The 24,422-nt window shown below is 36.7% G+C and overlaps 1 protein-coding gene across 1 annotated transcript in view; it reads right to left on the minus strand.

Annotated features, from left to right (window-relative positions):
* LOC145666236 (sodium channel protein Nach-like) overlaps positions 1 to 24,422 on the minus strand; it is a 136,122-nt gene that overhangs the window by 90,785 nt on the left and 20,915 nt on the right. The window contains exon 4 of the mRNA XM_081733302.1: positions 24,184 to 24,295. Within this exon, the coding sequence (XP_081589428.1) occupies positions 24,184 to 24,295 (112 nt within the window). The remainder of the gene's footprint in view (positions 1 to 24,183; positions 24,296 to 24,422) is intronic.

Raw genomic sequence — 24,422 nt, forward strand, 5'->3', positions numbered from 1 at the left:
ATATTTGTGGGCGGATCACGAATACACTGTTTTACTTTTAGTACGAAATATTTAGACTATGAAGAAATTAGTGGAATGGGAAAGTGGGAGTACGAATCAGGAACCCCCACACATTAGAAGTAAGCACGATAAATGATATGGTTTAGCGACCCTTTAGCGAGCACCCGTCGGGAATTGAACCATGGCCAGAAAATGTGTGCGCTTAGTTTTGAAAAGAATGCATTACAAAATTTCAGAAACTATGCCTGAGAACAATATGGTTCGATTCCCTTTGAAAGCATTAGCGGCCCCTTCAGCTTAACGTGATATTCGAGCAACCGCCTGGGATTGAACCAAGGCCAGAGGCGTGTACGTCAATCATTTAACTTAGTTTTGAAAAGAATGTATGATAACGCATGAGAATATTAAATTTCAGAAAAGGCTTGACAGCGATCCGATGTGAAAAGCAAACCCCACCGAGGATTGAACCAGAGCCTTCCACGTTAGAAAGCATGTACGCTAACCGCTTAAATAAAAAAGAGTGCATGAATATTTGGTTAAAAGATTTACGCTATACAGATTTTGTTTTGACAATTACGTATGTGTAACGTTAATGGTTGGTGAATCTCTTCAACTTGCAAACGCATCATTTAAAGGTCGTTGTGAGTAGAAAAAATGCTTACGCGTACTTTATCACATCTCAGTACTGTTGAAACATTCATTCATTTCATGCATTCTCTTTTTATCACTATAGAATGGTAGGTCAGTTACATGCTGATGTAATGGTTTCGAGTTTGACAGCAATAAAACACTCATTTCAGTAACATAATTATTTAAAAAAAACTTTGATTTCTAGTACATGTGCTTTCATAATGAGATTCTGAACGTCACCGCCAGGGAATCAAACTCAGGACCTTTACATGAATTGCTTAGTTAAGAATTTATCATGAATGTTATGATTTCCTGGGCTAAGCGGTTAGCATACGTGCCTTTGGCGCGGGAGACCAGGGTTCGATTCCCGGCGGGGAGCTCATGTGGTTCGGATTCCACGTTAATAAGTAGGTCCACGTCTCATATAGCCTCGCTGCTGAAAGGGACGCTAAACTAAAAAATCAAAAAATCAACTCAAATTCACGCTGCTCAATTCCTTTTTTCCCATTACATATTTGTTTTACCGTACCTGTTTGTTGTTTTCATTTTTTAATCATGGCCGAATCGGGTTTTACTGTTCGGAATGAAATCACTCGTCATTATAGACGATTTATGTACGTTTATGTATTATGAGGTGTACGTCAACCATTAAGCTTAGTTTTGAAAAGAATGTATGATAACGTGTGAGAATATTAAATTACAGAAAAGGCTTGACATGCCCCGACGTGGAAAGCAAACCCACCGAGGCTTGAACCAGGACCTTCCACGTCCGAACCATGTACGCTAACCGCTTAGTCACAATAATAATAAAAAAATACGCTATACAGATTTTGTTTCGACAATTACGTATGTGTATCGTTAATGTTTGATGAATCTCTTCAACTTGCAAACGCATCATTTAAAGGTCGTTGTGAGTGGGGGGAAAAAAAATGCTTACGCGTGCTTTATCACATCTCAGTACTGATGAAACATTCATTCATGCATTCTTTTTATCACTATAGAATGGTAGGTCAGTTACATGCTGATGTAATGCTCTCGAGTTTGACAGCAATAAAACACTCATTTCAGTAACATAATTATTTTTTAAAAAAAACTTTGATTTCTAGTACATATGCTTTCATAATGAGATTCTGAACGTCACCGCCAGGAATCAAACTCAGGACCTTTACATGAATTGCTTAGTTAAGAATTTATCATGAATGTTATGATTTCCTGTTTATCAGGTGATTAAGATTTTTTCTTTCTTCTTTTCTTTTGTAGTAAATTCACGCTGCACAATTCCTTTTTTCCCATTACATATTTGTTTTACCGTACCTGTTTGTTTGTTTTCATTTTTAACCATGGCCGAATCGGGTTTTATTGTTCGCAATGAAATCACTCGTCATTATAGACGATTTAACATTGAGGGCAGAATGCTCGAAATTCAATTCAACGCACCACCCGTAGGAACCGATATCATACAGTATGTACATAACAGTTTCCAAGCAATGCTGGACCATTTATTAGCCAATGTCGACGATGAGGCGATGGTTGGTTTATCGGTAATATCACCACGCAACACCAATAAACCATTTTGGGTGAGTTTTCGCCAAGCACGAAACTTGACACTGGAAACGATGTGGGCCTCGTTCGAAAGAGTTTTACAAAGTAACAATGCATTTCTCCTGCACGAACCATTCACCGTGCATTTTCATCGTGTGGATATTCCAAGAGGATACGGATATGGAGATCGTTTAGCACAAGGAATACTTCAAAATGAAGAATTGTTACGTTGCAAGCGAGGGATTGTAAGCGTAAAAAATCAAGATTCAAGGTGCCTGGCGTACGCCCTTGTTATTGCTATTGGCCTGAAAAAATACAAGAATGTAGATGTAAAACGACATACACAGTATCAACATCAATCGAAATGTATTGTGGACCAAGAAGTCGATGCGTTATGTGCAAATGCAGGAGTCAATTTGGATCATGGTGCCAGTGTAAATGAAATTCGACAATTCCAGGCATACCTCAAAGAATATAAAATTACTGTGTATACTAGTTTCACAGGCCGTGACATCATGTACGAGGGGCCCAACGACGAAAATCGCACTCCCATAAATTTGATTTGTTTGGCTGGCCATTTTGACATCATTCAATCTTTAACTGCTTGTTTTGCAACCAAGTTCTACTGTGAAGCGTGCCATAAAAAGTATAGTAAACGCAATGAACATGTAAAAAATTGTCCTGTAACATGCTCCAAATGTTTACAGAGACCACTATGCGACAAGAATCAAACACCGATATTGTGCAACGACTGCAATCGTCAATTTTATGGGGAACAATGTTTTAACAATCATCGTAATATTGTATATCATCGTGGGGAACCTGTATGCAAAATGGTGAAGCAATGTACTAAATGTTACAGAGTATATTCTTTTGTGCATACAGGACAACGACTTCATGATTGTAATGCGATCTTTTGCAATGTTTGTAAGAAGATTGTTCCAGGATCCCATCAATGTTTTATGCTTCCTGATCGACAATGCTTGAAACCAGGTGTTCCTTCACTCATGCACGCAAAGAAAGCCTTGTTGATATTCTATGATATAGAATCAATGCAGGACACGAATATTGACGATAATACGTATGTACACATTCCAAATTTATTGGTTGCACAACAAGTATGTTATGCATGTGTTGAAAACAATAATATCCAGCAGTCTTGCAGTACGTGTGGTCAGCGCCAGCATATTTTCCAAGGAGAGGATCCAGTTTATGATTTTCTTCAGTACTTGCGGGAACGTCGTCCCAATATAAATAGGATTTTCTGTGTCGCGCACAACGCTAAGGGATACGATGGGCATTTTATCCTAAAGACCATGGTAGAACAATGCCAATGGAGACCTGACGTCATATTAAATGGAACCAAGATACTGAGTTTAACGTTGAATAATCTGACGTTCATTGACTCGTTGAACTTCCTACCTATGGCATTAAGTAAATTGTCAAAAGCGTTCAATTTACCCGCAACCAAAGGCTACTTCCCGCATTTCTTCAACACCAAGGAGAATCAATCGTATATTGGACCACTTCCAGAAACAAAGTATTATGGTGCAAATGAAATGGCCGTCGAAGACAGGAACAAGTTCATGCAGTGGTACAACGATCATCGTAATGACACGTTTGATTTCCAGAAAGAAATTCTCAAGTATTGTATTCAAGATGTCAATGTACTGCGACAAGCATGCGTTTCGTTTATGACGTCATTTGAAACAGAAACCAAAGTGAATCCCTTCTTGGAGACGATCACGATTGCCAGTGCTTCCAATTTAGTATTCCGCCGGAATTTCCTTAAACCCAACACCATTGGAATTCTACCGGCACATGGCTATCGATGGAGAAGTACGCAATCGATCGCTGCAATGCAATGGCTGGCCTACATTGAAAAAACCGAAGAAAAACAAATCTTACATGCGGCCCGACAAAAAGAAGTGTTTATTGCGGGATTCCATGTTGATGGCTACTACCAAGATCCTGAGACGTTAGAGGAGCACGTCTACGAGCATGCCGGCTGCTTTTATCACGGGTGTAAAGTATGTTTTACTACAGGCCGTAATCAGCCCATCTACAGCAATCCAGAAGACACCATGGAATTCCGTTATGAACGAACGCAAAGAAAAAATGCAAGACTGCGTGAATTGGGGTACATTGTACATGAAATGTGGGAGTGTGAATTTAATCAATTCTTAAAACAAAATCCTGCAATGGCGACGTATCTGAAGAATCACCCGTACATGAACCGCAGACCATTAAATCCAAGAGATAGCTTTTTTGGAGGAAGGACCAATTGCGTGAAATTGTACCACCAAGTCGACGAAAAAGCAGGAGAAGTAATAAAATATTTCGATATTGTCTCGCTTTATCCTTACATAAATAAGTGTGCTAAATACCCTGTAGGGCATCCACGAATTTATCTACAGGGTGATGAAAATATACCACCAATAAATAAAGTCAATGGTCTAATCAAAATGTCGATATTACCAAGTCGCCATCTTTATCATGGTCTCCTGCCTTACCGATGTAACAAGAAACTACTCTTTCCACTGTGTGCTGCGTGTGCCGAAGAAATGAACCCAGACTCTACAGCAACGTGTACACACAACGACCAGGAGCGATGCCTCACTGGAACATGGGTATCATATGAAATACAGAAAGCAGTAGAATTAGGATATCAACCAGTGGAAATTTTTGAAATTTGGGATTATGACATTGAACAATATGATCCCATCACGAAAACAGGTGGCTTGTTCACGGAATATATCAATACATTTTTGAAATCAAAAATGGAAGCGTCTGGCTGGCCCAGTTCCTGTGTCACCGAAGAAGACAAATCAAAATTCATACAAACCGTCCTGGAGCGTGAAGGTATTGCATTGGATCCGTCCAAAATTGAAAATAATCCTGCACGAAGAAGTTTATCTAAGCTTTGTGTGAACTCATTATGGGGAAAGCTTTGTCAGCGTTCAAACTTTAGCCAGACCACAATTATTGATCGGCCGGAAGAATTTTATGAAAAACTCACTTCCCCCGACATTAAACTCCATCAAATTGTACCCATCAATGATACGATGTTGTATGCGTTCTGGGAGTACAATGAACATGTGCCTGTTCAAAACCGAAACACCAATGTCGTGTTAGGTGCATTTACAACATGTCAGGCACGTCTGGAACTGTACAAGTACCTGGAAATGTTGCAGGAACGTGTTTTATATTTCGACACGGATTCTGTGATTTTTACAGAAAAGCCCGGGGAGCCAACCATTGAATCTTCAACGTACTTGGGATGCTTATCGAATGAGATGGAATCTTACGGCCAACGAGCATACATCAAGACATTTGTCAGTGGAGGACCAAAAAATTACAGCCTAGAAATATACAATCCGGATACCAACGTCACCAGCTACATATGTAAAATTAGAGGATTTACATTAAACTACAATGCAGGACAACAATTAAATTTCAATACGCTAAAAGAAATGATAACAAATCAATGCCGTGGACAAGTCACCATCACTATCCCCCATAAGATATGCAGGACTAAAGACCATACCATCGTCACACGAAAGGAAGAAAAAATGTACAGCATCCGATACACAAAACGTCGATTTAAAGAACTCAATTCCTACGATACGGTTCCGTACGGGTATGTTAAAAAACAGAAGATGGAACTGGAAAAAGAAGAAGATGAAGAAAAAACTGTAAACACCCAATAAGGCCGTCATTTCTTTTTTCCTTTTCCTTTTTTTCCACTCCTTAATCACAAAACCAACACCAAGAAGAAAATGAAGTACCCAGAAGAGTTTATAAACCATCACCAACACCATCAGTGGAAGAAATGCAGAATCTCATATTTCAACGGGGAACCTTTACCATAAAGCAGCAACACCAAGAAAATGCAGTACCCAGAAGAGTTCGTAAACCAACATCAGTGGTAGAAAAGCTGTCATCTCGTACCCGAGGAGGAAGATGAGCCTAAGCAGATCCATCATTTACGAGTAAGTTTTATTTCTCTCTTATCAATATTGACTCGTTTTTATTGTTTCAGAAAAAAAAAAGAAATTCAAAAAGTAATCCATTGTTTCTTCTTTTTCTTTACAGGATACGTCTACAACATTCGAAGATGATGACACGTCCAACATATTCATTAAACTAGATCCTGTATTTATTATGTTAATAAATTGTATGAGAAGAGCACATACCTTTCGTTAAAATACAACAAGTTGAAAAAAAAAATATGTTTTATTATTTCTTGAAACCCTGAACACTTGTTTTCAAATAAATGGTAATCTTGAAAATTTAAGGTGGAAAATATATCCAAGATTTGGTTTACATGATTAGTTTGAAAAATTAATTAAAGAATTTTTTAGTGTCCAAAATTTGGTTTTTAATTTAGTTCGAAAAATTTGGATTTGAAAATTTTTAGAAGTGGTTTACAACTTTAGTTCAAAACTTGTTTTTAAAAATTGGTTCGAAATTTTTTTAAAATTTTTAGTTCGAAATTTTTTTGGGTTCGAAAATTTTTGTAATTTTTGTTTCAAAATTTTTAGTTCGAAAATTTTTGTTTAAAATTTTTTAGTTACAAATTTTTTTTAGTTCGAAAAATTTTTTAGTTTAAAATTTCTTGCACTCTGCGGAACCGTTTCGAAAAGAATCGGAGCAGTTTAGGTAAAAAAAAATCTGGCAACACTGTTTCCATTAATGAAGCGCTTACTGAGCGTTTAAAAAATCGCTTAAACTCACAACAATGTGTTATAAGAAATCTACAAGCGACACCCCTCTTTCACCATTGTTACTTCCAGAGACATAGGCTACTAATTCAAGGACAGGATCTCCATCAAGGTAAAAAAGCTGGTAATCATCTTATCTGTCAAAGAGAATGATAATATTTAAGGTAAACTTCAGTACAATATCATGATACCAAAAAGGGTTATTTAAGGAGGAGGTTGAACCCTTCATGGGAACTTTACGCATAACCATAAAAAGGGAACTAAATTCTAAAATCCAGGTCTAGGGTGGATCGTCGTCATAGCACTCTGAATGTCTAGCATTGGGGTGGGTGTGTAAGATTATGCGATTTCTATCAACCAATCAACATCGTGGTACCAAAGCAATCATCTTACCCGTAAAATGGAAACAAATGAGTGAGGTGTTTTCCCACGTATTCTGTTCACCGTGTGGCGGGTCTAAGATCATGTGACCTCTATCAACCAATCAGAATCGAGGTACCAAAGCACTCATCTTACTCGTAAAAAGGGAACGAATTTCAAAAGTCACAGGGCTTAAGATCACGTGACCTCTATCATCGTGGTACCAAAGGACTCATCTTACCCATAAAAGGGAACAAATTTTAAAAATCCCAGGGCCTAAGATCACGTGACCTCTGTCAGCCAATCATAAACACTCATCTTACCCGTAAAAAGGGAACGAATTTCAAATATCGTAGGGTCTAAAATCACGTGACAGCTATCAACCAATCAAAACACACATCTTACCCGTAAAATGGAACAAATTTCAAAAATCCATGTCATAAAAGAGAATGAGGGATTTCCCCGCAGGGTGACTCATGACGTCATACCACGTGACCTAAAAAATTTGAATTTCCCGCGTGGGCGGGGCCTAACGTCACGTGACCTCTCTCAGCCAATCAGAATCGAGAAAAATTTTGCTGACTCGGCTGCATATAACGGGGGGACTACTACTGATCTTATTACCTTATGGAACACTTGGATTGGACACTGCTCATGCAGGAACCTCATCATGTTGTAGTGAGTGAACAAGTTATTTAACTATTTTAAATAGGCCTTTTTCAGGTGAAAAACCATTTATGCACGTAAGTCTCACACCATATCACAGTGTTGCCAACTAACTAATTTTAAATTTTTGGTGAAAAACCTAATTTTACTCATACTTCCTCATACGGCCAAGGGTTCTCAACAAGTCTACGTGTGCACTTGACAGGACCCCAAATCTTGAACCGCCACCAGGTTATAGAAGGATTTTTTTGTGAACACTCTGTATATTTCGTAAAGACAATAATCATTATTTTCGATTTATACTTTATTGTGCAACGCATATAAATTCTGTCTTCGGTGGGAATTGCTTCTTTCCCACACAATTGGACATAGAAGTCTTTCATCGTTTTCTGATATATATATTTAAACATTGCTTTTGCTGAGAACACTTCAGCTAGTGACGAACCATTACAGTGTTTCTCCCTGACTTATTATATTCACAGTATATATTTTATAGTTATTGGGAGCTGAATTAAGTGTTTTCTTTAATCGCTTATGGAAACATTATAATAGATTAAAGAAATACGAGCTGACCAGATGTTCAGCAACCAAAGTGGCACCAACTGTGTTGTTTCGTACTCGTTATCTGTACTTTCTCACGCCAAAGTTATCGCCGTTACTAGTGCATTATGGGCAGTTGACTAAAATTAATCTAAATTGCTTTCCCTATTCTGTTTGTATGTGCATACAGGTGAGTTAACTGAGTGATTTTTGAAATGAACTGCCAACACTTTTAGTTGATCATTGCAACCTTGAGTTTTGATGCTCGGGGAGTTTGACTCCAGGTCTGGAAGCCGTAACCACACATCTCGCGTCGAGCTTCAAGTCTAACATTTTGTTAAGGGGCACAAGCTATTTAGCCGGTGAAGGACGTTTTCTTACGCCTAGCCCCAACTAGTGAAGTCCCAGGTCCGCAGACCTTGTGCGTTTAAAATGTTATACACGCGCCCCCCAACATCAGCATTCCACTGTGGAGACCTTTTTTCTAATTTGCTGAAGACGCATCTTTACGCTTTAAAATTGTTCGCCGTAAGCACTGGATTCATTGTGGGACGATCCAGACAACTTTTCCCCAGTGCTAATTCCCCAAGTGTGTCAATGGTGTGAGAGAAGCATTTGTAGTGATATCTGAATTATAATCATATATATAAAGGGGCTATATTGCCTGAAAAGGGCAAAGTGTGATTTCGGCGACGAAAATTATACATATTCAGTGTTCAGTGTTGTGTCCATCCCTCTTCGCTATTTTTATATATATGATAGTATTCTAATAAATAAGTATAGTGTTATTTAATCCAGTGTGTTTTCGTTGTTTGTATGAGTGATGCTTGTGTGCGTTATGGTCTGGATGACCGTCTGATCGTCCGTGAGGTTTTCGAGACGAGACACCCGAACCTCTCGGCGCCTAATGATCATCTCATCATTGAGACCGACGAGCGATTTGGGAACAGTTTGTAACTCTTCTTGGAGAGGTCCTTCATTGTCCTGTCCAGGTAAGTTCCAGTTTCAGTAGAATACTTATTGGTAGGACCACGAACCACGAACAAGGACCAGATTACACGAAACGGTTACAAATAAATGTTCACCCCAGATAGAGACCTCGAACTGAAGTGGTTACAAATAAATGTCCGCCCGAACAGCGACACGAACTTCAGTTGGTTAGAAATAAATAGCTGCCCGAACATGGACCCTGAACTCAGAAGCGATTACATTGTCAAGAATTCTATTGTAATTAAATTTTTATTCGTCACTCGAAAACATGATTTTCGAAATGAAATGGGTTTACACTTTTCACAGTGGATGATACGTAATTCGTTGAAGTATTTCCATAAGTATAATTATTTTCTTGCTATCTTCCGTGGTAAGAATTGGATAAGATATTGGATAAGACATTTATTATACAACGAACAAGTAATGCTCTTAAGAATCTGCCGTGGTTTGCTATTAAATGCTTCTTTCTCTTATGGAATGCTTTTATTTTGATCACAAAGTAACGAAGCGTGTTCTTCTAATGTTTGAATGCCATATATTCTAGCCTTTTAATGCTATTGCCATAACTTCTTATATTGTTTTACCAAGTCACTTCATAGCCCACCGACAATATGGAAAGAATATAATGTTACCGAAACAAATATTTATAAGTAGGTAATAGTAATTCATAAATCAATGTATTTCTTTAACATCCGTTTATTTCAATATGTACAAAATTGTAATCATAATATCTTATTTCAATAAAGCGGCTATCTAATAAACGCGTAAGTTAAACAGTTAACAAAGTAATCAATACATAGTCAAAATACTTAACAGGTTCCACATTAGTACAAACAAATTCATCACAAGCTAACTCTGCTTAACAATCGATTATGTGTAACCAATGTAAAGCTCTTTTCGCTGTCTGATCATTCTCCTGGGACTTCCTAAAAATGCAGTAGAACATAATTACTAACATGCTTATACAAACCATTTTTATCTGGTTGAAATAATTATTAAGTTTTATTTCTTTGTCCTCAATATGCTCCGAAACCGTCAACATGTCCAACAGTAACTAGTGCAATAAATCATCCCTCTTTTCTTATCTCTTCGGCCAAGTATCTCTCATTTCCTTTTACAGATTAGCTATTCGTTTTGTTTCTTTTCATCCTCACACAAACATTTCAACGCTTCCTTTTTACAGTTCTCTACGAACTCTTTCTCTCGAATTTGAACTTTCTCGGACGATAACTTGATGTTTAATTCCTTATTAGGACAATTATGTTCACTTCTTCTTCTACTGATATTTGATCTCTATTGAGACCTTCCTCTTCAATTACCTTATCTACATGTACTCTATTGTAGTTTTGGGTGGCGCGGTGGCTCAGTGGTAGAGCGTTCAACTCTGGTGCTTGGGGTCCCTGGTTTGATCCCAGCTAGCGCCGTGTGGACTTTGTGGTGGACAAAAACTGTGCTCGTGGGTTTTCTCGGGGCTCTCCCGTTTCCTCCCACTTTCTTCATTGCACAATTTCATTCATTTCTCACAATCACCGTCTCCTTTATCCTAACCGCCATAAGCGTGGGACGTAAAACTTAAAAATTTCCTTTCATTTTTTTCTATTATAGCTTTATTTTATGTTTTTGTTTCTAAATTTCATTTTTCGTTGTGTTTACCCGATTTATTTCAACTGACGACAAAAGTTTACAATATTTAGTGATTTTTACTGTTCGCGCACTTTTGAATCCTCTTGTTCTTCTTCTTCAAGGACATTGCAAGGTCTTGCTTCTTGCCGTATACTACATTCTTGCTACTACGTCCTTCATCGTAAGTGAATGATCAATCTCTAGAATATAAAGTGGTAGTGTGTCCCCTAAATTGTTTACGCCTGAACCATGACATCTAATTCCTGAGCTGGATACATTGTCGACATTTCTAGAGTATCGTTATATTTAGAAAGAAGTATGGTGGTTATTAATTTTCACGTATTTGGTTGGTTATTAATGTTCCCATTATGAATAAAGTTATTAACTGCTACTTGAGAACTGTTAATATACTATAGTCTTAACTGTGGCACTTTTTGCTTCTGCTAAAATGCAATCGGTAAAACTTTTGTCTGCAAGCTTGTGAGAAATGATTAATCTTTTGACAGAAAAAACAGATTCCCGAAAGCAGGACATTGACAAAATTCAAGATAAGAAGTACAACGACGGAAGGAAACTTCTTACGTTTTGGCCGCATTGCATACATAGCCACTTTGTACCATTCGTATCAAAGTACGGCATTTACGTCAAAGCTGTTTGTATTAATAATCAGCTAATATCTTAAAATAAGTACTACGCAAATAACAATAAAGTTCACTGCAGTAGTACAATACATACCCTTATTTTCCATACCAGAAGCACATTATAAAAGCTAAACAACTCTTGGCAATCAACATATTTCTAATCGAGTTACTTGATTATACCAAATAAATTAATAACACAATGTTACACGCTGATAATGTTGAAATTCAAATTCTGAGGCTCGGTGCTGCAATATTTGTAAACATTTCATTATAAGTTGTTCAACTTTCTGTTTCGGAGAATGAAATTTAATTCTATATTCCAATTCAGTATATAAGGTGTTTCAAACCAACACCTACAACGTTTGGGAGGTGATTTCTGACACCAAGATAAGACAAAAGTATAGTCCAACCTGAGTGCACAGATGTTTCCTTTCGGAGTTATAGGCTCCCGAAAACATGAAAGAATAAACTTCAAGGATCCATGATTCCAAAACTATGGAACCTACCGTAGTCGGGTCAAGACTTCACTTAGGAAATATTATGTGCACTATTCAAAATTACATGTTTCAGAACCTTAAGGTACTCAAGCAACAATTTTTATAGAGGTAGTTGGTAAGTAGTTCCATTTATATGCCCGAAGCCAAACTCCCTCTATAAAAATTGTTGCGTAATACCTAAGGATTCTGAAACATGTATTTTTGAATAGCGCACATATTAGTTTCTACGTGAAGTCTCGACCCGACTACGATCGGTTCCATAGTTTTACAGCTGTGGACTTTTAAATTCCATTTTTGCATGTTTTCGGAAGCCTATAAATCCGAAAGGAAGCATTTGTGCACCCAGGTTGGTCTATACTTATTGCCTTATATTGGTGTCAGGAATAACTTCCAAACGATGTCGGTGTTGTTTTGAAATTCCCTGTATACGTACCACAAATTGTCTTATACGCCAGTACTAGAAACAAAGATCCTTCCGACTGGGTCACATTGTTTTGTTATTATTATACATTCTATAAAGGTAGTTTTCACAAACTTAATCTATTAACTCTTATAATGATTTGCCGAAATATTTCACAAATCACTGTAAATATATAAACTAACGGAATGTTACAAAAACAGCTATTTACAACTTGGTGATATTAGTTCATAAATCAATGCATTTCTTTAACTTCAATTTATTTTAATATGTACAAAATTATATTCGTACTATCCACAAATCCTATTTCAATTTAGAAGCTATCTAATAAACAAGCACATTAAACATTCAAGAAAATATCAACACATAGTACAAATGTTTCCCTGGTTCCATCTCAGTACAAACAAATTCATCACGGAGTAACTCCGCCTAACAACTCATTAGAGAAAACTGAAACCAATTATGAATATTGCAGTAACAGTGAAGAACATTTATTCAAGTTATTGTGACCATTACATCAGTAGGGAATCTACTCTAAGTTGTTAGGAATCTTACAACAGGAAAACATAACTTCATATTTCCAAGAGTATTACATCATTAGAAAAACCTTACACAAGTTATCAAAATGACTACATCACTAAATCACAGTATTTCTAAATCGTAAGGTTTTACGTCTATGGAAAACACTCTTATAAGTTTACAAGATTGTTTTATGTGTTGAGATTGCTACTACAAGTTAAGATTGATACAATTTGGTCTTCGTACATTTTCAGCGATATGTATAGACAATATCAGAAACAGTGCACTACACTCAAATGCTGATGTTTGAAACTTTGTGCCGTCTGTTGCTCCTGCAACACAGGAATATTGGTCTAATAAGTAAGAAGTAAACTATTTCACCCAAACTAACAACACTAGCTCCAAGAAATAACGAAATAACACCGCCAAGGGATACTGTAAAAGATAAAATATAAGAGAAAAAATGCTAGACTGGTTCACTTCATTTGAAACTTATTTTAAGAATAAAGATATGTTTCTTTGAGTTGGAAACTGACGAACAAAACTCATGCTAAATCACTAATAGCGTCTGAATAAGATAGTAATTTTTGTGTTGTTTATGACTAGATGGTAATGTTTGTTGTTAAACTTTGTAGTTATACTTGCTTTATGAGTTTACATTTTTAAAATATTTTATTTATTTGAAGTTGTATTATATGAGACTTATGAACAGAAAGTGAATTTCGTTTTTAAGATATACTTTTTTATTTAATGTCTTAAAGTCATATATATGCTGTAAGATAGTCACATTCTGGTCGCTCCTTAATGTGATTCAATTTAAACCTCAATAATTCACGCCTTAATTAAGCTAGGAAGGTAATTGTGACATCAATGTGTTTCTGAAAGAGAAGATTTCGGCTTATATTTATTATTGTATGTGGACGGGAAGGTAACTACATGTTTTTATGAAGATTTTGGGGATGGCATTTCTTTCCCCTTGGGAGTAAACTTATAAACGTTCGTACAGGAAGCAATAAAGTACTCCACCATATGGTACCCATAAGGTTGTGGCTTGATGATGGTAACTTCCATTCTTGGCTCTGATGATGAAAAATATTTTGTGTTCGCTGTTTAGCCATTTGAACAAAATCATAGACGTTCACGTTGGGGGTCTCTGGTGACATCCCTAATTACCACAAAATTGTGATTCATATAACGTTGGAAAGCTCATGGAACACAGATTCCAACAAAGTAACATTTTTGCAATTCCCTCCATATTCGTAGAAGTCGTCTTATATGGAGCCGCCATACAAATAAATGTAATTTACGTCAAAAACTGATACTCAAAAAGTTTCCAAATTTGCCCTTCACCCTCCAACCCATATAAGCAAGAACTACACACACAGGGGTATTAGCATATAGTAAACTATTTCATTGCTTCACACACCAATTTTTATGAGTGTACCCTACTAGGGAGAAGGAAGGATATTACCAACATCTTCATGCAAAAAACAAAAAATAGGTAGTTTCCCTACCCCGTCCGCCGTGGTACCTCCACATACACCAAATATATATCGGCGGAAATCTTTAACCTTCAGAATACATTGATACCAAAACTATCTTTCTACCTTAGATAGGGGGTGAGCTATTGTAGTTTAAATTGAGTCACATTGAGAGGCCCTTGAACATGACTATTTCACAGCATCAGAGGCTCAACGACCGTAACTATGTAACGATGCATTTACTGATATATAGGACATGAACTTTCTTGCTTGTCTACCCATAAGGAAGCCACCTCTGAAATTTTGCCATGCCTTTTACTATAACAGCCTTAGATAGATAGATACACAATTAATTTTGTTTATTTTTAAACTTTGATATCTGGAACAGTACCTCTAAATTTTGGTACTTCATCCATATACATTTCTCTAGCATGGTCAAATGTTAAGAATATTAACATCTTAATGTCCATAAAAATCACTTGGAAGCGATCACTGCTTACAACTTATTACTTTAAACCTTCCACAACATCCCAGTGATTGTAATTTCGCTCAGTAATTTGTCTATTCACTGACTCAAGAACCAGTGGTATATTGTAGTTAATAACTTCAAGTTCTGCATATGTGAATAAAATTATATTGTTCTGCAGAAAGTATTAATGAAAAAGAGTAGGCTTTCACACGATTGAGATATATTTATTATCTTTGTAAATATTTTGTCCTATAAACGAAAGGATAAGTAACAAATCTATCTAGATCTTCGGTCGCTATAAGCTCTATAAGGAATCTTGATAAATTACCCTTTCTTTACGCGGAAAGAATAGATTTATCTAAAATACATCAAGTTCTTTACTTATTAGGAAATAATTTTAAATGAAAGAATAATCATGAAGGCCCCTAAGATACTCTGTTTTTAGCGTATATTTCGAGCTCTTCTACACATTGGTATACATTCCTTAGTCAATATGACTTGAGAAGACCCTTGAGGCAGGAGTTATGTTCCAAGATTCATTTCAAAATTTAAAGGTGTTTGGGTGCTTGCCATGACCCGATCACAAACTACACACAACGTCTATGTGAATGTGGGGGGAAATAAATAAAGGAATTGCAACTTCTACCCCTTAAAACCGGAATTTTGGGAAATGCTGGTTCACGTGGCCACTTATTAGCGTAAAATCATTTACATATTTTGTGAAATATATTGAATTGATGACATAACCAGTGAGGAGAATAACCAATGTTGCCGATGCTTAGCGAAAACATTGAAATCCATACCATCAACAATAATAAATATAACATAAAGTGGTGAAAAAAGAAAAGCAAACTGATAAACAATAAAAGATGTTAAGGAGGTAGATACAGAAAATGATGTCAATAAGAGAAAATTTGTAAGAGAAAAACTCAACTTGCTATTTACCACTTGCCACTAAAGGATTAGAAATTTCAGCAAGAAAACTGGCTGAAATCTCTATTTTTTCACGACAAAAAAAGCTTTATGCAAAATACCTGAAAGGAATAATTGAACCCTTCCTCGCCCCCTTAGGATACGCATTTGAATTGTAATGAACCAGCTCTCACTAAGTTTAACTACTTCCTTGCAAAATGTCTCTTAAACAGTTCAAACACTTTCCCGTGATCTTGAAGAGAGATAACTTTTTCATGTATTGACAAAAAAATATTATAAAAGCCGCCCCTTCTCTCCTACTCCTTAGAAGCGGAATTTTCTGAAACACTGGGCACATCCACTTATTCAAGGACTTCATATTTGAAGTTTCGAATCTCTAAGATCAGAGTTCGTGAGATGCTTTATTTCAGTGTACACTTTGAACCTTTACTTTCCTCTTAGGATACGCACGTTAGTCAAAGTGACATGTCAAAAATCCCAGCTCGATCTATACGAAGACTACTACAAGCTTTTCACCGTAGTTCTTATCGGTTCTGCTCGTCGCCAACTAAGCGCTTTACACGTAACTTCTAAATCCATTCGAATCGTCTTATGAATGTTTAAGTCAAAAGACTCCATCCTTTAAAATTCAAATAGACAAACGCCACTTTCCTGGTTATTTTAATTATTTGAGTAAATTTCACTGGGAATTGTTGTAAATTATCTTTAATAATAATAATAATTAACACCACTATTCTTTGATAGTGTGAGGTCACTAGAAGTAGGTATATCCTTCAAGTAGCTCATAGCAAAAATAACCACATGGTGGTAAATTAGGGGAGCGTGAAGGCTATTCAACGTCTTCGAAACTAGAGACTCCTCATAAAAAACACAATATACGTGTTTCAATGTTTTCGCAATTTCACTTCTAAGAAGGAAAGGAATATTATTTCCTAATATTCAACATCCCGAATATATAGATTCACTCATATCTAGAGTGTGGAATTTGGGGTATCGGATTTTTTATTAAAACTAATGAAATGTGTTTCAGTTTTTCATAAAAAAACGATTCAAAAGGTCTCATTTCTACATGCATATTTCCCTTGCTATGCTTTATTTTGAAACAACCGAATGTAAGGATTCGTAAAGATGAAAGTGTGAAATTCGGTATATACATGTTTAATTAAAAGAACAGAAATTTGTGTTTCGTTGTTTGTAAAACTTCCCCTTCTAAATATGGCAAGTAATTCATTTCTATAATAACCTATAGTCCGCGTCATCCGAATTGGCGTGTGTGTCATCCGAATAGTGTCTTGTTACTAAACCTTCAGGGAGGAATCTAATCATTCATATTTGATTTTTACCCGTATTTGAGAACAATTATGAATGATTAGATTCGTCGGTTTAGTAACAGCGCAATGTGAGCTTATTGGCTGATGGCCACAGGCCAATTCAGGTGACGCGGACTATAATTTCCTTTTCTTTGTCCAGAAAATGATCAATCTAAGCATGCTAAATTTGGAGGTATAAAGTTCTATATAGAAGCTCTTTTCGAAAGTGTTCAATATTGGGATTAGCTTAACCTTAAACCTGCCGAGCTCTTTTATTCACCATTAGTAGGCGCGTGGCGGTAAATTTCCCCCCATTGTTATTTTACTTTTGTGATTAAAGTATTGTTCAGATTTATTGAGAAACTAATTTGGGGTATTATAAAACACTTAAAATAGGTTTTGATATAAAATATGCGATAACAATGAAATAAAAAATAACCAAATTGCGTTGCATTTTTTATGTTTCATAGTTCTCACCAGGGGTAAAACCTACCCCACCGAGACCAGTTACGACGTCAGTTAAAGGTATGCTCTTTGGTGCACAATCCATTCATTAAAGCACGTGATTCTGCATTAAAATATATATTTATATCATCTTCCCGTACGCAGAAAGGACACTTTTGTTAGTATTTATTTTTTGCACAATGATTTCCCCTTAACTGCAGTAGTAATTACAGGTGTTGTCAGTGGGGGATAATACTCTCCAAAATACTTTCCTTTTCATTTTAATTAGTGTATCGTTATATTATTGATTAATATTGTATACTTCTTAACCTCGGGGTAGCAGTTGCCCTCCTGTCCTCCAGAAATTACGCCCTTGGTTACGCAAATTACTTGAGACTTACTTCCTAAGATGAACATTTTTTCCATATTTCTTTATGTTCAAGAGTAAACATTAGACTGAGGTGTATTCGGGTTTAGTGCCTCCTTCAACCCCGAGGTTATATAAGACCAGACCTATTATTTAACCTGTAATCCGAACCAAACGTGCTCCTGCCGGCAACAGAATATGGATCCTCTATTGATCCTCCGGAGCAAACATTAGGGATGAGGGGAGAAGTAGTTTTAAGTTTGCTTAATACATACGTTGTAATGTACTATATTGCATAACACAAATATATATGTATCTTGCATTCCGAAAAAAAATACTCTTTGCAAGTAAAATGTAGATTTTTTACTTACAAAAAAGTGCTTGTATAGTGAGAAATCGAACTCATGTTAAAAATTTATATTAACATACAAACCTATTGCATAATACACTAGTTCAATAGAACATGATTAGTAGCATTTTCAGTTTCATTCTGTTATTATTTTTTGATTGGGTATTTGTCAGTTTAACTTTATAGTAGGCCAGTTTTTACTTTTATCATATTTTGTGATATTTAATAAATCTTTTCTACCTGGCATCTAAATATATAGTTGAAGGTAAAGTCCACGTTATCTATTTCTATTACAGAACACGCACATTACTCTGTAACACACTGGAGGAAAAATATATTTAACTAATAAGGAGATCGGAGGGATGAAAGGATTTAGCTTCAAATGTTTGATCTTACTCTTTGAAAGGCAATCCCACTTTTTGTGACCATAAATGTACAACATCTTACCGAATTTAATATGCAAACAAAGTTAGTTACATTAATAAGATATATTTTAATGAAACCAAAAACAAAACCATAGTACGAAAATACTTGTTCTCTATTATCCACGTCGACATGAGTTGCCACTATTATTAATAATTCTTTTCTGGAATACGCTGTAAGGAATATTAACGATATCGACCAAAATATAGAGCTGAGAGAAACTCACAAAGTACAATGTGGATCCAATTAGCTAAGAGAGAACTTTAGCCGGAACAAAAGAGAGCTTTTGTAAACGCAGCATTAAATTTTTGGGTTCCATATGCTAAATTGTTAGTTAGTTTCTATTCATAATAGAAGAAAACTATATATTTACCAGCGATATCCAATGAGTTTCTAATTACTCGAAGTCTGACTTTCTCCGAGCTTAATTTCATCTCAACTGACCATCTTACATGGGTAATACGAGTGTTTGGTTTAGCTCTGGAAGGAAATACATATATCAATTTTATAAAGGTAGTAATTCAGTTATCAATACTATGGAGTTTGGCCACATAGAAATGGTCCGGCGAGGTAATAACTAGCCGAAGTACGGAAACATATAAACACTTACGTTGCTGTATGTTACAAGAGAAGCTGAAAGTAGCAATGGTTAACCTCGAGAAGTTTCGATACATGTCAGAGCAAATTATCTGACAAAATTTGTAGGTCTTCATGTGTGATGCTCCGGATTTTGTGAATAATATATGTTCCAGTTGAGCCAGGTATGAAGATTGTTACCATAAACCTACTTTAAGCATCTCCAGAGATAAATTTCTCAGGAAGTTAAAACCGTGAATTTAGTGGGACGCAATCCCTTGCTTAGTGTGTGCTTTTATGTAAACAGTTCGTGCACTGAAGCCAGACATTCTTCGAAGTGTTGTATACTATTTTTCCGTCTTGCTAGAAGTAAGAGTATGATATTTCTTGCAGTGTCAGTTCGTAAAAAAGTACTGCAAAAAGCCTCGAAAACTTCAATATCTACTGTTGAATCAAAGAGCACACAACCCACTACACATGTCCGTGAAACTGCACATTAAATACTTTAATGAATAAATTTTCCCATGGAGTGATATTTCGTAAAGGATATGTGGGTTCTCAACATATTAATGCGGAACCAAATGCACATTCACACAACCGTTAATGGAGCCGTGCTTCATGTTACATGAAGTGCCGCAGAGAGTTCAAACATCTATCTGCAAAAATTTTCAGTAAGCATGTACAGTACAGGTTCTTCAATTCCATGAAACATATTACATATTATGATTTCAGTTTCAGAGAATTAAGCAAACAATGACACGTTGTCCGTGACAAACTTTACTGCTGCAAGAGTTTCTACGTAAATTGTCTTAATAGTATTGTGTCATTTGCTGTTAAACATCGCAGATGGATAACATTTAGTTTTTGCGTACAAATATTCACCCCTGATACAGCTTGACTTCATACTTCCACAAAGTTATGAAAATGGCATTTCTCAGATAGTTTTGTTCACGGATATCTGATAATAAAAATTTCTTATATATTCAAAATTGACTGTGTCCTCACATATTCCTCTATCAAAATTAGCTGACGTACAGAAAACAATAATCTCGAAACGACTTATTTATCAGAACTTATGAGATAAGGAATTCAAGCAAAACAACTGCACATTAGGCAGCATGCTGATGTCACATTTAAGCACTAGACTGAAATATACCTACGAAAGTAAACTCAAGTGCGCATTGGGTGACACACCGCCATCAACAAGAATTATCAGGAAAAGTATAAACAATTATTTGTCATCTCTTATTTTACCCGGCCGGCTATTTTTATGTGGGCACTCTGTACCATGTTAAATATTCTACTGTTATCTTATATCACCTGATAATGGAATTCTTTAAATAATCTCAGTGTGCACTGTCCTTCCAACTTAACCTCGCCATGGCTGGTATCAAACCCAAGCTGAGAAAGGGAAAGTGACCCCCTCAACACATACCTCTTACCTCATGCCTTGTGGAGGCCAAAAAGCTTTGAAGGGGAGATAGGTTCCAGTGGTGCTTGTAAACAGGTTACTATCTCAAATGTTCAAAGTATCCGGCCATACTTCCTTATAGACTGCCTTGTCTGTTGGACAACAAACTACTTGCGGAGGTGAGGCTTCGTCTATACTCCGAAATGGGTGACTAACTCGTGCCATTGGATCCTGGAGAGTACGTGTGACTTCATCACGTCCTCAATGAGGTAAGTAGCTTCTGCTGTTGCCCCTGTTGGCGGAGGTAAGGCTTCGGCTATGCTCCGAAATGGGCAACAAGGCCGTACCCTTGGGTATGAGAGATAAGGCTACATGGTACTTCAACAAGTATGAAAGAATGGATTGTTGGTGTGTCCAAAGTGTGGGCGGATAAATCGCCCTACCGGGAGGGTGATGTATTTACTACCTTCAAAGAGCGAGTAGTCCATGCTCTTGAATCAGGGACGAGTTACTTAGTATCCTAACGCACACTCGTGCCTCAGGAGCTCTGAGAAAATGTTACTCTTTGTCGCAGGTTTTTGTTGTACTCTACTAGGTGCAGGACAAACGACCCTGCTAGGGGATTCGCCGCTCCAAAATGGTCACTGCCATTAAAGGAAGACAGTATGAATCAGCCATTTGGTCTGGTAGTACGGTGTATGTCTACCGTAATTAGAGAAAGGTCCGTATTGATTGTACGACCCTACCGTGGGAGAGTGTGGTGGTCCCTTCCAACGGTGGCCTACACGTACAATTGGGTTCGGAATGTAGCTTAACTACGACAAGTACCTGCTACCTAAACACGTAAAAGATAGGTAGCCCCTTATTATTTGGCCAGGCTTACCAGGAGAGACACGGCTCCCAAATGTCTATCTCTAACAGACGGTCCACATCAGTCATTATTTCTGGTAATGTACTGTGTATCTCTACCGTAATTACAGGAACTCCTGTATTGCTTGGATTATCCTACTGGGAAGGGAGGGTCGGATTCCTGCTGGATGAAGTAATGAACGAAGGTGAGGAGGTACTTATCCCAGGAATCTGGATAACAGCTTTGACCTCGCTGAAAGGAAGAAACTCAGTCGGATATGGGCTGGCACCAAACTTAGATGGTGACTTAACACGTATCATAGAAACCAGGATGAGATACGGGAATATCTCGACGTGTGAGTGGTGCAAAGGCGAGAACCAGTTGATCGTTAGAGGTAAGCAGGGCCGGGATTAAACAACTCCCCTCGGCATGCCTGGGGTCCCCGGATTTGGGTTGGACTCTGCTGGGCTGAGATCATACCAGGGGTTTCGGTACCACAAAGCTAGCTAATCCCAGGATTCAGGGCAACTAGAAGCGTGTGGGGGAGATGAGCTTGCCTTGGAACGCTCTGGAGCCATACGTGCAGAGTATGGTTGGACTGGCTTGCTAGCAGTCTGACTCCACCAGTAAGTAACTGGTATGTGGGGCTTCGGCTCTGCCGCGCAGTGGGCGTATTCTACTCCCTCAGAGAATGCGGATTCCACGCTTAGGTGTCAAGTTTAGGAGAGAAATCCTGATGGTGCATATCGTGCGCGCAGACAAAGGTCCAGATGGAGGAAAGTGGGTCGGACGCATCAGAGCGGAACCGATCCATTACAATAGGTCGAGTGCCACAGCACTTCTAGCCAACGTGCGGTAAAGCGTGGAGCTAGACCATTAACTCTAATGTCCTTCCAGCTGTACCTTCATGAAATTGTTGTATTGCGTATATTCTTAGGATCTCCTCTCCTACGGAACTATCCTAGAACTATCCTAAGCTATTAATCTAGGGATATTTTTGTTTAACTACAAAGAATATTAGAAGGACAATTCTATTTTGCAGGGGTATAAAATATATGAAAGTGTTCACAATCCTATATTGTTATAACTGTCAAAGATGTTCCCACCAGTACCTTGTAGCATGCGAGAAACTCTAGATGTAAAGAATCTTCGTACATAAAGCTTCTTCAAACATGTACGGGAGGATCAACAATAAGGTGCTAACTTTAAAGTACTTCATGTGTGTTCCTCCAATATCGAAAGGAAAGTCATCGAATTGCTCTTCGTCTGGACTGAAGGACAGTCTTACTTAAGATCGCAGGTGGAACGACATTATTATCAACTTAAAAAATAAAAAAGCGCAGAACAAATTAGGCTTATTACTAGTATCTACACAGAAATCAATTTTGCAATTAATGAAATGTATATTTTCGTATTTCATCTATACAAATCAGGCGTACAAAAAGTAATCCGATGTGGTGTTCGACTTTTGTTTATTTATCAACGTAATGGAGATTTCTTCTGCTGTGTTATTCACAATGTTCACATGAATGTGAATACTTATATATATATATATATTCCTACAATATATGTAATTGGATCTCTAATAGCTCAAGAATTAATTACAATGAGTACATTGTGTACGCAGAAATTGAGAAAGCACAAAAAATAAAGTTAGTATTTAATTCCAAGACGACGTTGTGTTAAGAGTCCGATAGTCATCAACAGTTTTCGTTATTTCCTTCATTCTCACGAATATTTACATTAAATTTAAAAATTATTATAATATTGCGTTATATTATGGTTACCTGACAATAAAGTTTGATTGGAAGAATCTTTATTGACAGCTCAACTGATTTTATTCAAGGCTTTAGTAAGTCATATGGAGAACTACTAAATTATGTAAAATCTTCGTTTTATTTTATAAGTAGCTATGAATAAAAATATTTAGTTTTAATAATACTACTACCAATAATAATAATACACCGTTGGAATCAATAAGTAATATCTTTAACATATAATTTAATGCCCATCCTAAGAATTATTGTACTTCTTCTCGAAATCTAAGGTGTATGTATAACTGATGATGAAACAACAGTTTATCCATCTTGATATTAAATTAAAGTATTGTCCCTTAGTTTATACATAAATTCCATCCTAGAGTTACGTTCCTACATGATATAACAATAATAACTAAGCAGCTGTAAAATACAGTAAATCATGCAAACGTTTTGTCTAGAATCTAACACATATGAGTTAAATTAAATGTTTGTTTCTATGCATAGAAGACCACAACATATTTGAGTTATCGCAGATATAGAAATGTATAGTTGTTCAAGACCATATTTAGTTTTACTACGTTAATCAATTAAAAAATGGAAAATAAAGAGTTCAACACATTGAGACTTTAAAAGAATACGTGTAGGGGAGATAAATCTTACTCAACAATACGAATGAACACATCCCTTCCTGTTTTCTCTGTACAGCTTCTGGGACAGTTACAAATAATGCCATTTATTTCTCCATGGTTGATGTTCACTGCATTTAATTTATCTGAAATATACAATTAATATTGTGTATGGAAAAGAACACATCCTTTTCGTATATAACAACATTTGCAGTTAAACATATAGAAATAATTGTGAGGTATACACTTTGATTGTCAATTGCGAAATTAATT

Source organism: Thermobia domestica, chromosome 12, assembly GCF_964235325.1.
Source record: "Thermobia domestica chromosome 12, izTheDome1.hap1.1, whole genome shotgun sequence".
In the NCBI taxonomy this organism is placed as follows: Eukaryota; Metazoa; Arthropoda; class Insecta; order Zygentoma; family Lepismatidae; genus Thermobia; species Thermobia domestica.